Below are 13,881 nucleotides of genomic sequence, written 5' to 3'. Positions count from 1 at the left end.
CAGGTGCAAGGAATTGTTCCTAACCATGATGTAGGTTGGGGGTGCTGGTTAAAGCTATGTTGGTCTAAGGACATAGGCAGACAAGGTGCTTTGGGTAAATTATATCACATTTACCCAGAGCACTTTGTCTAACCATGACATAAGATTTCTGCATCATGAATGGGGAGTCCCCATTACTGACTCCGGAAAACTGCTCTCTTCCCCACCCCCCAGTCTTGTGCTTGGAGGATTATTGCAAAATCCATTGCATGAGGATCCATTACATAAGGATTCTAGTCTATTAGGCTTAGTGTAGTCCGGATCCAGGCTTAGCAAAATGAGGAGGCAGAACTGAAGCAGTATGCTCACTTTTCGCTACACCTTAGAGGGAACTTTGGTTGCATTACTTTGGGTCCTAGCAGCTGTGGGGCTGAGCTGTCATCTTGCAGCCCCAGGGATCTGTGATGTGCTTCTGCGACTGGGAGACTGCAACAGCTGTGATCTCCTAGTTGCAGGAGGTTTCATGAATCAGAGCTGGAAGATGACAATAGCTGCAATCTCCCAATTGTGGGGTGCTTCCATGCACCCTGTGGCTGGGAGTTTGTAGCAGCTTGATCTCCCAGCTACAAGGTGCGTACCATGCTCCCAGGAGCTGGGAGTTCACAGTTCCATAGCTGCCATGTGGGGTGCAGCCAGGACTGTGATTCCCCTATTTGCCAGCACAGGGAATGGAATGATGATCCCGGGCTCTCTCTGTACTGGCCATAAAACATGATAGGATCTTATGCTGGATCCCACAATTATGCCTCCTCCCATTCATGTGTCACATGGCGGGAAGTGTGACTGTGTGAACTGCATTTTAGGTCCTATTGCACCTTTACCTGCACATGCAGAAGGGGGCCTTAGAGTCAACTGGCAGTGAATATTCCATGTATGGTAACTGATAATAGTGAGGGGAAACTTTGAAACAAATGGGAGAATAAATGCGACAAATGACAGGCTTTTAGCCACATCACTTTTAATAAAATGCTTTGCTTTTTCTTTATTTAAAACTGTACCTGTTCATCTACCCTGGGAAGACAAGAACAGAGATGTTTGATAAACATTGGTTAACTGTACTACATTATCTGAAACACCCCTCCGTTGGTTACTGGATAGGCTCAAACCTGTTTCAGCAACAGGGTTACTGGAAGAAAGACTGTACCTATTTGATGAGTTTATACTGCAAAGGTTTCCCAATAGGGGTCTACTGGTTAAGGATTCACATTTTCCCCCCAAAACAAAGCAATACTACCAAACCCTTAATTCTGATGCTATTATAGGGTAGAAATCTGCTTTTGGCAGAATAGTTGCAGAAGTTAGTGAAGTCCCCAGAGCAACACAGGCTTCTCTCCAATTTGTCTGATTTATTGCAGCACCACTATTTGGAATACATGTACTGTTTGTTATGTACTGAGGGCTCACCTCCTTTTGCCTCCAAAACCATTGTCACTGCTGGTCCTCCCCCACAAAAATCCCCAAATCAGGTTTGTGCTGGGGGAGGGGCCTTGTAGAACACAGCACATTACTTTGGGCAAAATGTGTGTTGTGAGAAGTGTTTCATACCTTATTCCAAAGCTCTCCTAACTCCTGTGTTGATACAGCATCTTGCTAAGGCCATAACATAGGGGCAAATCCTTTTTACTATTTTTCTTGAAGTTTTTATTTGCAGTAAACAGTTCCGTCACATGTTTGGCCCTCCCTCCATGAGCCCTACAGCTGAATCTGTGTGGAGACTGATGAACTGAATAATTAGTTTTAAATTACCGTCATGGACATTTTGCCAGGTATGATACTGAAACTGACTTTCTTTTGCCTTGGACAACATACTGGAATAGTCCTTTACCTGCTATAGAATGGCTGCAGGAAACTTGAACCCATTCTGAAGAACTGTCTGACAAAGGATTGAGTGAGGATGAAAAGTCACTGGCTGTGGCATGTATCTCTTTTGATACTGCAGAACAAATGATAGTTATATGGACAAGCAATTGGTTAAGCCAACACTCAACATTTCTATAGACACAACAGAAAGACCAAGTATTGGACCTCTTAATTTGGGAAACTTGTTCACTCTCTCTGTAGTCCGGGCCTTGCAATGTGTGCTGTGTGGATATAGCCACAAACAGCTGGCTTCTGGGGCAGCTGAGAGTGGAAATCCTGTACTGGCAGCTTGGTGGTGAACCATTACCAGGATGTCTTGGGATGCTTCCTGGGGATATACAGGATAATCTAATCCCGTTCTCTTGCTATCTCCAATATGAGAGACTGGAGTGCACTAGAACATGGAGACATATGGGAATCCTCAGAGCCCTGTTAGGACTCCATGGGAGATTGTTTTGCTGGTGTGATGCACTGCCGAGTCATGAATACTCCAATGAAATACCTTTCATTTTGATGAACATCTTCAATAGCTTGTTAGGGCTGCTGTCTAAACTAAGAATCAAAGTATTCCTGCCAGTGCTGCAAACTGCTTATTGAAGATGACTTTTCCAAAGCCTACCCATCCTCTGTTCCCTGATGCCCTCCATTCTCCTCAGTGCTGTCTCCCTGTCCTCTAAGCTGCCTTGCCCCAATCCCACTCACATTTCCTATCCACCCTTTCCTTACCACCATTTTTCCAAGTGCCTCCCCCTGACCCCTTTCTTCTGCTTCACTTTAGGATCTAGCCTCTCTCTTAGCTCATTCCAAACTTTCACCCTGTGCTTTTACAGCCTTCACTGCCTGATTATCTATTCTTGGTCACCTTTTGTTCTCATGGATCCTGCTTTGGCTGCTCCGGCTATACCCATATTCTCAGTTAATCTGAAAACCCCTAAACTTTTGCCTTTGCAGCCACAGTTTCTTCCAGTGCATTTTCCTGCATAGGCTGCTTTACCTTGCAGAGGTTTTAAAATATTCCAAAGCAGTTCACATATCAAGCTGATGCTAGTGATACAGGGTCAAATAATGAAGCTTAGAACTGAACATCCTGGAAGCACTATTTGTAATATCCACTTATTTGGAACATCCACCACTCTTATTGGTATGAAGAGTGGTTGTTAATTGTAACATCCACCACTCTTAATAGATAACTCAACTCATTCAGCTATGCAGTGTCAGAAGCCAATGGAGACCTCAGGACTTCACTACATAATTCTGCTGCAAACTCAAGTTTTGCTGGCAAAACTGTGTCCCCCAAGTTCTAGCTCTTCTGTGGCAATAGAGTATTTTTTTCTACTGACAGAACCACGCCAGCTCTCTGAATGAGAGATAAGCCTTCTGCCACTACATGCAGACACAGTTGCACTTTCTTCTGGTGCCTCCCAGGGTACAATGCTGGCCCTGCTGCACACTTGCTGTAGCAGAATCATGAATCTCTGAAAGATGTGCACCTGCCAAAAGCCACATGGATGTGGACAGGACCTAATGACTTCTGTCTAGACACTGCTGTTTGCCATCAGAAGGCTTGCAATGCAGGCAAACTCCTATTCTATAACAGCCTCAAGGCACAATATTGTAGTCAAATGCAAGATGAACAAGTCAATGGAGACCTGCTCCGTGTTGAAACCTTACCTGCACTGAACTCAAAATTACTGCTAATGGAGATTGTCTCTAAAGAGGACTCCTTTCTCTCTTTCTTCGGAAATGGAGGAAGTTCTTTAGAGAGTGATTCCAAATCAGGAAACTATAAAGAAAAATGACATAAGTGCTCAGGTTTCCTAACCAGATGCATGTCTTGCCAACAAAAAAGGCATAAAAGAAACAAATAATCAGAACTAAACTGGCAACAATGAATCTGTACAGTATTAGTTACTATTCTATCTCTGATTCTAGAATACATTTCTGTCTATAAAATTATAACCAAGCAATTTAGCCCACTTACCAAGCAGGACTATTCTACTTAAAGGTGCATTCATTACTGGACACATGCATGCACCTGTTAATGCTAACCATGTCCACATACCCATAACTGTTTTCTACAACACCTTCATAAGATGTTTTGTAGGACTTATACCAGGGATGACCACAAGGAGCAGCAACAGCTGCCATGTGTGTGGCACATGGGATGTGGCATAGGTGCTCAGTAAAGGGACAGCAGTGTTAAACTAGGGGTGAGCAAGCGAGGCACCAGCCCCACAAGACTGACTTAGGATGGCACCAAAATCATCCCTCACTTTCACAGAGTCCATGCCCCAGAAGCAAAAGCATTGCTCTTGCAGCCACAGTTTGGTGCATGGAAACCATGGTACTGCTATAAGAATTACAGTCAGAGCAGCCAGACCACACTGTAGTGATGGTGGTGGCAGTGACAACAACAGTGGTGGCAGTGGCAATGGTTGCTACCAGGGACTATTTTTGAGTTCCTGGGGTAGGTAAGATTCCTGAATCAGGCCGCCCCCTGTTTACCCCCCAGTCTCAGAACTTCTGCTCCTCCAGCACTCAGCCGCACTTCTCTGCCCCAGATTGCTCAGGGTGAAAACCCTATTCATTATTCATCTGTAAAGGGCGAGGCTAGAATGGAGCTGATGGGCCACTTAAGCCTCTGGCTGCATGGAGCAGAATGGAGGTAAGATACGGTAAGAGGTGTCAGGTGTCCCTAACAAGAGCCAGGTTAAACCTTCCCTGGTCCTGCTGCCAAATTCAGGGATGTGGATTCTTTCCTGCCATATAAAATTGCAGTGTTTATGGGGACAGGAAAGGGCTAATTTGGCTCTTGGTGGTGACATATCTCTTGTAGCATGTCTTGCCTCCACTCACTCTGTGCAGCTGGAGGCTTAAGCTCCCCTGCCTTCTTTCCAGGGCACAAACTGTTTATAACATCTCCCTCTAAAGTGTCTGATACTGCCACTGTCAGAGAAAGGATACTGGGCTAGATGAACCATTGGTCTGACTCAGTGTGGTACTTAGGTTAGTAAACTCTATCAAGTATACCTACCGGGGGCAGCAAAAAGGGGCACTTCGGAAGATGTGGGGGAAAGCTTATCTTGTGGCATGCCATGACTGACTTAGACATTCTTGATACGAACACAATTTCATTCAGTTTCTTTGAACTCCATTACCTGTTTCAGAAGAAATTCTCTGCCAAGTTCAGATTCAAAATAGGGTGAAATTATTTTATTTCTTATTGCCATTAGACAGTACTTTCCTTCTTCAAGTTCCTTCCTAGTAAAGTATTCACGTTTATGGCAAGGAAAAGAAAAAAGAAAATAATACAGTTGTAGTCCCATTTTGCTTTTTAATTACATGTCCAGGCTTTCTACCAATGGAAGTAACAAGAACAACTTGCTAAAGACTTTTTCTTGCTAACCATATCTAATGGTAGTCTTATAAATCACTGGCAATTTGGTCATGTTACCGAACTATGAGAAGCAGAGGGATCAGTTACTGATTCCTATGCTACAGATCTGGGATCTAGGTAGCAATTTGAAATTTTTATGTATAGTGGCTAAGGTGACCATACGTGCCAGTTTAGCTGGGACAGTCCCTGATTTCAGAGGTGGGTCCTAGCTGGCTGGTGAGAAGTAAAATGAGCACCTGGGAAATGCAAGGGTGCAGGGCACAGCCTGGCAGGAAGGCAGAGTGGCATGGAGTTGTATGGCACTGCAGCCTGCCTGGCACACCATGCTGCCCTGCACCTGCTTCTGCTTGCAGCAGTGTCTCTAGCTTGGGAAAGCAGGGCTGGGGAAAGGGGGAAGGGTGGGGCAGCATCCCAGATTTCCTTATGGTCAGTGTAATAGGGTCTGATGTTTTGCCTTTGCCTATTTAAGTATTCTCACAATTGCAGAAGTTCCCATGTCCTTAAAAATAAATAGTTTAAACTTACAGCAAATATGTTCTCTCATAACCAAGGAATAGCCTAGTCTGGAGAATGATTGATGGATTAACAACTCAGAACCAGACAGAAACAGTTTCCCTTACATGAGCTCCAGAACTGTATCACAGTGCCAACAGAAACACTTACAAAGCTTTAAACTGAAGAAAAGTATAAATATCTACTGTTTCAGAGTGGAAAAAAAGCCCAGTTTAGAGGAGAAAATGTATCTGCAGTAAATGAAAATGGCCCTTTCATATGCACAAAATAAATCCTCAAGTCTAGGGCTGACTGATCAGAAACAGCACACAGGCTCCAACCACAAAAAAGAAGTAGAAAAAAGCAAAATGAAAGGTGGGGGAAGACCAAGGAAGAATGGTAGACTGAAAGAACTGGCATTCAAAGATTGTGTCTTCATCAGATTCTGATCAAAATACATTGTGAGGTGACTGCTCTATAGATCTCAAAATTTGCTCTAAATCTTTCAGCCCTGATAAGAGAGGCAGATCTTGTTGAATTTGCTCTGAGACTTGAAGGTAGTGCAGGGGTGGGTAATTATTTGGAATAGAGGGCCACATAATGAGTACTGGGGAGCTGTACTGACCCAGTGCAGTGGGGAGGGGGCAACTGATTTAATCCAGTCCCAGGCCCATCCACCCCTCACCCATCACTGAAGGCAGAGTGGGTGGGCGGGGTCTCCATGGGACCCCTGCAAGCAGGGTATGCTCAGCTAGGCAGATGGGATGAGGTCATGGGTGGGCAGGGAGCAGGGTGTGGGAGTGGGATGAGCAGACAGGGCTGGGATCACACGGTGGTGACAGCACAGGACCTCGGCCCAGGGCAGAGTCACAGTCCACTTCCTGCATGTCCCTGTGACAGGTGTCAATCTGTGGGCAGGGGCATGCAGGGAGCAGATCATGGTTCTGCCTCAGGCCCCAGGGCCTGGCCCCATGCTGTCACCACCCCACAATCCTAGCCCCCACCTACTTGTTCTACCCCCGGACGCCACTGCTGGAGCACCCATTGCCGCATCTCATCCACCCAACTGAGCGCAACCTGCCTGTCCATGGAGACCCCACCTATCTTCCTTCTCCATCTGGTGCTCCCAGTGGTGGGTGTGGGGCAGAAGGGCTGGGGTGGCGGGGAAGCAAGGCCAGCTCTGGTGGCAGAGACACAGGCAGTGGCAGTTGGGCAGAGTGAGCCCTGCCACAAGGACTGCAGGGAAGCTGAATCTGGCTGCCACACTGCCCCCACCCTGCTGCATACCTGGGGGCAGAGGGCCCAGCCACATGTGCCATGGGCCAGGCTGTCACCTGTGCCCGGGTCAGGCAGGGCTGAGGGACATCCCACAGGCCAAATAGATTCTATTGGTAGGGCAGATCTACCCACAGGCTGCATTTTGTCCTCACCCCACGGTAGTGCCTATCCACTTCCTAAATTAATAGTTCTTGCCATCTAAAGATGGTCATCTTAAATACTTTAAGATCTTTTTTTTTTTGTCAGCACAGAAAGACTTCATCTCTCCAGACATCCAGACAGATCCATCTGAATACTTGGATATGAGAAGGTTTAGCAGGGTGCTTTCTTAATCATTATTAAACTAATAGAGTCTCAAAGTATATTTTAGGCCTAATTTTTCACCCACTTTAACTAGTTTTACACCACTACAATTCAAGGGAGATACTCCTGATCATGAATAGATAACCAGGTGTGAAATTGTCATAATTTTAATGTCAGTGAGAGTTTTGATATTGTCTAAAAGAAACTGAATTGCAGGGAAATTTTTAGATAACACATACATTAATATAGCCATTTTAAGTTGTTCTTTATATAGTATATATTACAATGTAAAATGTTGGTGTCAATATGGCACTAAACCAATCTAATTTCAATCTGAAATTGAAATTTTCTATGATTTCAAACACTTCAGTTAAAAGTCAAGAATATTAGCTTACTCCCTTCACCAAGCAAGAGACCATGGTTCAATTACTATTCGGTCTTTCACCAAAAAAAGACAGCAAAAGCAAAAGCTTCTCAGCACAAGATTATTTTATCCACACTGCACACTCGTCGCTTCATTAGGGCAAACAACAAAAGTTTAAATAGCAATCTTACACTTTATTTTTGATCACTGTGGGCAAATATATGCACCTCAAACAACCTTCACTCCGTGATTTTAGCTCATATTTTAGCTTTCCAAACTTGATATTCATTTGTTATAGATTTTTTAAAAAGTTTAGATGGTCATATTTTGTGCACCACCATAAAGTACACTTTCCATCAAATTAATAAAAATCTTCCCTTTGGAGCTATGGGATTTTTCAGTGATTTTGTATGCAACATTGTGAATAAATGAAACGTAACAATGATACCCTGGAGTTCCACAATGCCATGATCTGGAGTTGTGTCTCTACAGAACAGTGACATAATAGCTTTAAAATAAAGTTATTACCAAATTCTCACTGATCATGCAAAAACAGTCTTTTCAATCTTTTGGGGACTCACATATGTTTGTAAGTTGAGGTTCAGTCACTTCTGAGCTATCCTTGAACAAAAATCCTTCTAAATATATTTTAAATTGTGAAAAGTATATTTTTTCCACTTGTACAGTTTCAAAGTAGTTGGACAGACTTTGCTCATACTTTCAATAATATTGATCTTTCATCAGAGTTCAATAAAGGGAAATAAAAGACCAAATGAAAGAGCAATATTAGAATAAAAGCTGAGTTTTAACCTCACCTATACTTCTTGCTGATGTAAAGAATATAATACTTTCTCCTTGCAGAGTATCTTTACTCTGATGATCTTCAGGTGTTTATTGACATTAATTAAAAGTGTTTCACAATCCTTGTGGGAAGAACCTGAATATTTTACAAATGGGAAAACTGAGGTATAGGGAAATTCAGGGCCAAAATGTTCAAACTTAGCACTAAACTGCCCTGATTTCCATTCAGGAGAAAAAAATGTGTATTGCTTCTGAAGAATCATACCACTTAGGAGCCTTGATGTGGCTCTAAAATCCTAAAATTGGGCACCAGACTTTAAAAATACTGACACAAATTATATTAGTTTGTTATGGTGCAGTGAGCCCTTCTTATGCCTAACCCTAAGCAGTAGAAACACTGCTTCTGCTCCTATTCTTTGATCCGAAAAGATTAGATAAGCAATCCACCTATTCACTAAGTATTTCCTTAAGACATAATACTCCAACAGTATGGTTGGCTACTGAACCAGCCCTCAGGACCTGACCCTAAAGCAGTAAGAGTTTTTCCATTGACTTAGTTGGGTTTTGGATCAGGGTCTAGCTTTCTGCCCTATCATTAATGCCATTACCTGTGCTGCTCTATTTTTTTCCGCCATTGAGATACTTGGGGTAATTCTTCTTTGCTATATGAGTAGGAAATAAAACAAAAGCAAATGAAACTGAGAGATGGAACATAGTATTTTGTTAAATATGCACAACTTACACAATAACTAGTGGAAAAAAGTATTGTTTTATTAAAGCATGTTATACTTGTGTGTCTAGTGGCTTCTCATCTGCATTGATTACTTGAATGTTTTGTGACACTTGGGGCCCTGCTGTATGTTATACTTCAAGAGGTGATTAAACAATTTCTCATGCCTCGTGTTGTAGCTTGGCCACACATTAAGCAATTAATAGCATCATAACACAAGGAATAAGCTACAAAAATTGTGTAATAACTTTGTGGCTGATTCCTATCATGCTGTTAATTGAACATGTGGCCAGGCATGCCCTTATGCCTGGGAGTCTTGTCAACTGTTGGGGCTCCTAGTTTGGGAACTCATGGTGTGCCCTGTGGCTGAGAGCCCAGATTACTTGGTGGGGCTCCCAGCTGCCTGTGTGCATGGTGCACCCCTTCAGCTATGCGGTCCCAGCCTCAGGGACCTATGGTACACCCCTGTGGCTGAAACACCCATCAACTGAGGGGGCTCCCAGCCATGGGAGCTTGCTACTTGCCAGATCATAATCCCAGGCTCCCCCTACACCAGCAAGAAGGTGCAGTGGGATCTGACATTCAATCCCACAGTTATGCCTCCTGCCATGCATGTGTGCATCAGATCTCATTGTGCCTTTACCGCACATCTGGCATGGGTTTTGATGATCAACCACAGTTGGCATTTTTATAGCATTGTTTATCAAAGACTCTTCAGAACCTTCACAAACAGTTTAATTCCACTATGCCTGAGAGACAGAAAAAGTGTTAATAGCTCCATTTTAGATTAGGAAACAGTTGCAGACAGAGTCAGGGGTGGATCCAGGGGTGGAGGTGCATTAGTGCACTTGCACTCCCCCGCCTTTGATTCCTGCTTTACCTAAAGTTAAAACCATCTGTTTGGCAGTGGCAGCAGCATTTCTAGTTAGGCACTGATAAGGGAGTCAAAGTCTGGACAAAGTTGTCATAAGGAATGTTAGGACTATGCTATGAAAAGTCCTACTTTCTACTCCCCTGTGTTAACCACCACAGCACACCCTCTCCCAGTTCTGCTCCTCCTCAGCCTATGACTCAAGTTAAGAGGAAGTCTCACTGGATTCTTACCTCAATTTCTGCCAGTTCTTCTCACTGTGTTTTGATGAAGTTTGGAGCTGAGGGGCCACTGCCTGTTCATATAACTCTGCTATGTGAGCTGCAACATAAGGGAAGGTAATTTTCCAAGTTACATAAAATCAGTATTAAATATGCTAGTTAAGTATAGTTAAAGGAGCAGTTGAACTGGAAAAGAAAATCACATTACAGGAAGTTATGAAGGTGATACATCCCTTAAATAAAGGGACAATTCCAGAAGGGAAATGTATAAATTCAATTTCTATGCAAATGCTATCCTACTTGTGTTGAAAAACCCATGTAATTCATTATCACATCTGTTAGCTCTGTTTGAGTCATTTGGCCAGTTATCAAGCCTCAAATTCAATTGGGATAAATCTCTTAAAGCTCTTAAAAGGGCATGGTGCCATGGTGGAGTGGGTATTCCAGACTTCTATTTATATTATCTGGTTTTTCATATGAGGGTGCTTAAATATTGCATGTATGAAACTATTTCAGGGGACAACCTATCAGGTTGAGCATGGAAGAAAAGTTAGCTTCCAAGTTTGGATCATTATATTCATTTTCATTTCTTAAGAGTTTACCCAGACCTCTGAAATTGAATGTTGTACTTAACTCTTCACTGAAGAAAATTAAAGCCTTAACATCTTCTGATTTAACAAGATCTCCCTTTATTCCTTTATGGGGACACCCTCAATTGAAGGTAATAGGTAAAAGATAATAAAGGAATCTCAGATATCTGGGGGGAAAAAGGATATAGCTACAATAAAATCCATCATTAAGGATGGTAGTCTTGCACCTTTTGCAATATATAATAATATATGTACAAAAATTCAGTTATGTAACGAACAGGAGATGTTCTGAAAAACCTTTGCACTTGGCTGAATAAGACATGTGGGAATATATAAAATAATTTACACATACAAATTTGAAAAGCTATGTGTTGTATTTTAAGGCTCACTCTCACTGGACATGTCTACACAAGACACTATGCAGTAGACTACTGTGCAGTAAAGCATCACTATGTAACATGTCACCACTGGCCACCAGCAGTACCAGCTTCTCCATGGGCAGGGTCCCTGCCCAGGTGCCTGCACACTGCACTCCGCTGTCCAAGAACATTGCCTGGTGCCGCATTGCCATCTGGGACCGAGTGAAACTGTCAGCCATACCAGCTCCAGCCATGTGGTAAGCCCCACGCTGGGGGGAGGGTCCCCCATGCCTCAGCCCCCACCCCTCCTCCCTGCCCATCCTTCCCTGCCTTCACTCCCTCGTGGGAGAAAGTGCCAAATTTTACTGAGCAGCTTGTGCCACTGCAGCTATGCAGGCATGGGCCCAATGTTCTCTCTAAGGTGTAGCAATCCGTGAGCTTCAGTTCTGTCTCCTTCTTTAGCTAAGCCTGGATCTGGACTACGCTAAGCCTAACAGAGTAGAATCCTCATGTAATGGATCTTCATGCTGTGGATTTTGCAATAATCCTCCAAGCACAAGACTGTGGGGTGGGGAAGAGAGCAGTTTTCCGGAGTCAGTAATGGGGACTCCCCATTCATGATGCAGAAATCTTATGTCATGGTTAGACAAAGTGCTCTGGGTAAATGTGATATAATTTACCCAAAGCACCTTGTCTGCCTATGTCCTTAGATCAACATAGCTGTAACCAGCACCCCCAACCTACATCATGGTTAGGAATGATTCCTTGCATCTGTTCCTTTTCCTCTAATGCAGACCCAGCTTCTGCACCATCCTGCTCTGTCCCACGCACCTTTCCCTGCTGAAGGTAACCAAAGTAAATCCGACCGTGGTGCATGGGGCTGTGTAAACACTGTTGCTGGGAGAGCAATATGCTGTCTGAAGAGGAGTGACCATGCTGTCAGGTTGCACTCTTGGCTGCCTTGAGCAACTGCTGCTTGCAGCATTTAATCTGAGATCTGGGGAAGCCAAGCTCTGCACATGTCCCTGCTCCAGGAGTGAGGAGGCACATAGACTCGGGGTTGGGGAGAGGAGCAGTTCCCGTGGCAGCCCCAGTCCCAGTGCCTGCCCCCGCCTTGCCTCTGGGAGTGAGAGGCACCTGGCCTCGGGGATGGGGAGCAGAGCAGTTCCCTGGTGCTGGCAGAGCTAGTGCCAGCCCCCGCTTTGCCTTGTCGCACTGCAGCCCAGCTCCTCTCCGGGTGGATGTGCAGTGTTAATAAGTTAGTACGCAGCAGGATATTAAATTGTGAGTGGCCGTGCATGTGTGCAGCTTGGAGGGAACCTTGCACAGGCCTCTCATATGCTGAGGAACACATCAAACCTGGCAGAGATGTCCTTCTCAGTGTAATGCAGCCACAGGTAGCCCTCCAGGTGGTGGCAGAGGCTGTGCGGCAGCCCAGGCTTGCCCCCCACACCATCAAAGCTAAATACCCTGTGCCAGGTGTGCAGGTGTGACCAGGGCACCATGGCAATCAGTAGCAGGGTGTAGTGGGTTGGGCACCCCTCAGTCCATGCAAACAGTTCCTTGGGCACTGCCTGTGACGTGTGCAGCAGGAGCACAATTGGACACAGTGCCACCTTTGGGGAGTGCTGGCCCTGGGGTGCCTCTCCAGAGAGGCCCCCCTACAGGGGAGGGTGGGGGCACAGCAAGCTCCACGTCCCAGTCATCCAAGAGTTCCACACCCCCTGAGCCCAGGAAGCATGGGCTTGACAGCAGCACAGGACAGTGGCTGGCCTTCAGGAGGAAAAGTGGGGACAGTGGGATCTGGAGCCATGGCAGCAGGTGGGAAGCCATGGAAACTGGGTGGAAAAGGCAGGCTGCCTATGGTCAGCACCCAGCAGCCCACCTGCTCCAGGGGAGCAAGCACAGACAGGAGGTTTGGTCAATGCTACCTAGGTGCAGACCTGCCTAGCTGACGTACCAAGGTCCCAGGGCACCTGTGCATGCCCAGCCCCTGATCTGAGTCCAGATAGTGTACAACCCCAGTACAGAGCATCTTATCTCAGAAATGTTGCAAAGCCTCAATCCCCCATCTCCTCAAACCCAACACTGAATGTCTGTCAGGTTAAGTATGTATGTGTGTGGCGGGGTGCGGGGCAGGGGGTGGCACAGGGGTTGCTCTAACTCATGGCACTTTCTATGAAGCACCATGAGCTACAGCAGGGAGCTGCATGTTAGTGCTCTGAAATGTATTCCGGCCTAAGTGTTCTGATTATCAAAGATACACAAAGTAACTCCTACTAATTTAATAAAAGGGCCTGCCAGGTGCATCTTTTAAAATTAGACCACTTATTTACCCATATCCAAGATGACTGAATTAAATATGATTGTGCAATAAATAATTTGATTCCATATATGGAAAAATATAAATTTATTGTAATTTTCTATGTATAGAATCTAATTATTGGTGGGTCATCTTAAATTTATCCTGCTCACTACTGAAGCAAGGGAAGTAGTGGAAGGAGACAGACAGTGGGAAGGGATAGATAGTGGAGGAGCAAGTGGTGAAGGAAGCAGTTGGGGCCAGATTGGGGGAG

At 44.7% G+C, this 13,881-nt stretch overlaps 1 protein-coding gene across 7 annotated transcripts in view; it reads right to left on the bottom strand.

Moving 5' to 3' along the window:
* Positions 1–13,881, bottom strand: part of SPAG17 (sperm associated antigen 17) — a 342,590-nt gene that overhangs the window by 19,317 nt on the left and 309,392 nt on the right. For 3 of the 7 annotated variants that reach the window (XM_019548662.1, XM_019548663.1, XM_019548666.1), the window contains 5 exons: positions 10,369–10,456; positions 9,143–9,196; positions 5,058–5,160; positions 3,571–3,682; positions 1,865–1,972 (listed from right to left, as the gene is read on the bottom strand). The exons of 1 other annotated variant lie outside the window; for it this stretch is intronic. In XM_019548662.1, coding sequence (XP_019404207.1) covers positions 1,865–1,972; positions 3,571–3,682; positions 5,058–5,160; positions 9,143–9,196; positions 10,369–10,456 — 465 coding nt within the window. The remainder of the gene's footprint in view (positions 1–1,864; positions 1,973–3,570; positions 3,683–5,057; positions 5,161–9,142; positions 9,197–10,368; positions 10,457–13,881) is intronic. 3 more of the 7 variants (XM_019548664.1, XM_019548665.1, XM_019548668.1) reach the window with 3 other exon arrangements.

Source organism: Crocodylus porosus, unplaced genomic scaffold (assembly GCF_001723895.1).
Source record: "Crocodylus porosus isolate Cpor-Errol unplaced genomic scaffold, CroPor_comp1, whole genome shotgun sequence".
Lineage (NCBI taxonomy): Eukaryota > Metazoa > Chordata > Crocodylia > Crocodylidae > Crocodylus > Crocodylus porosus.
Note: the sequence above shows the minus strand (reverse complement) of the source record. Positions and strands in the feature narration are given on the sequence as shown.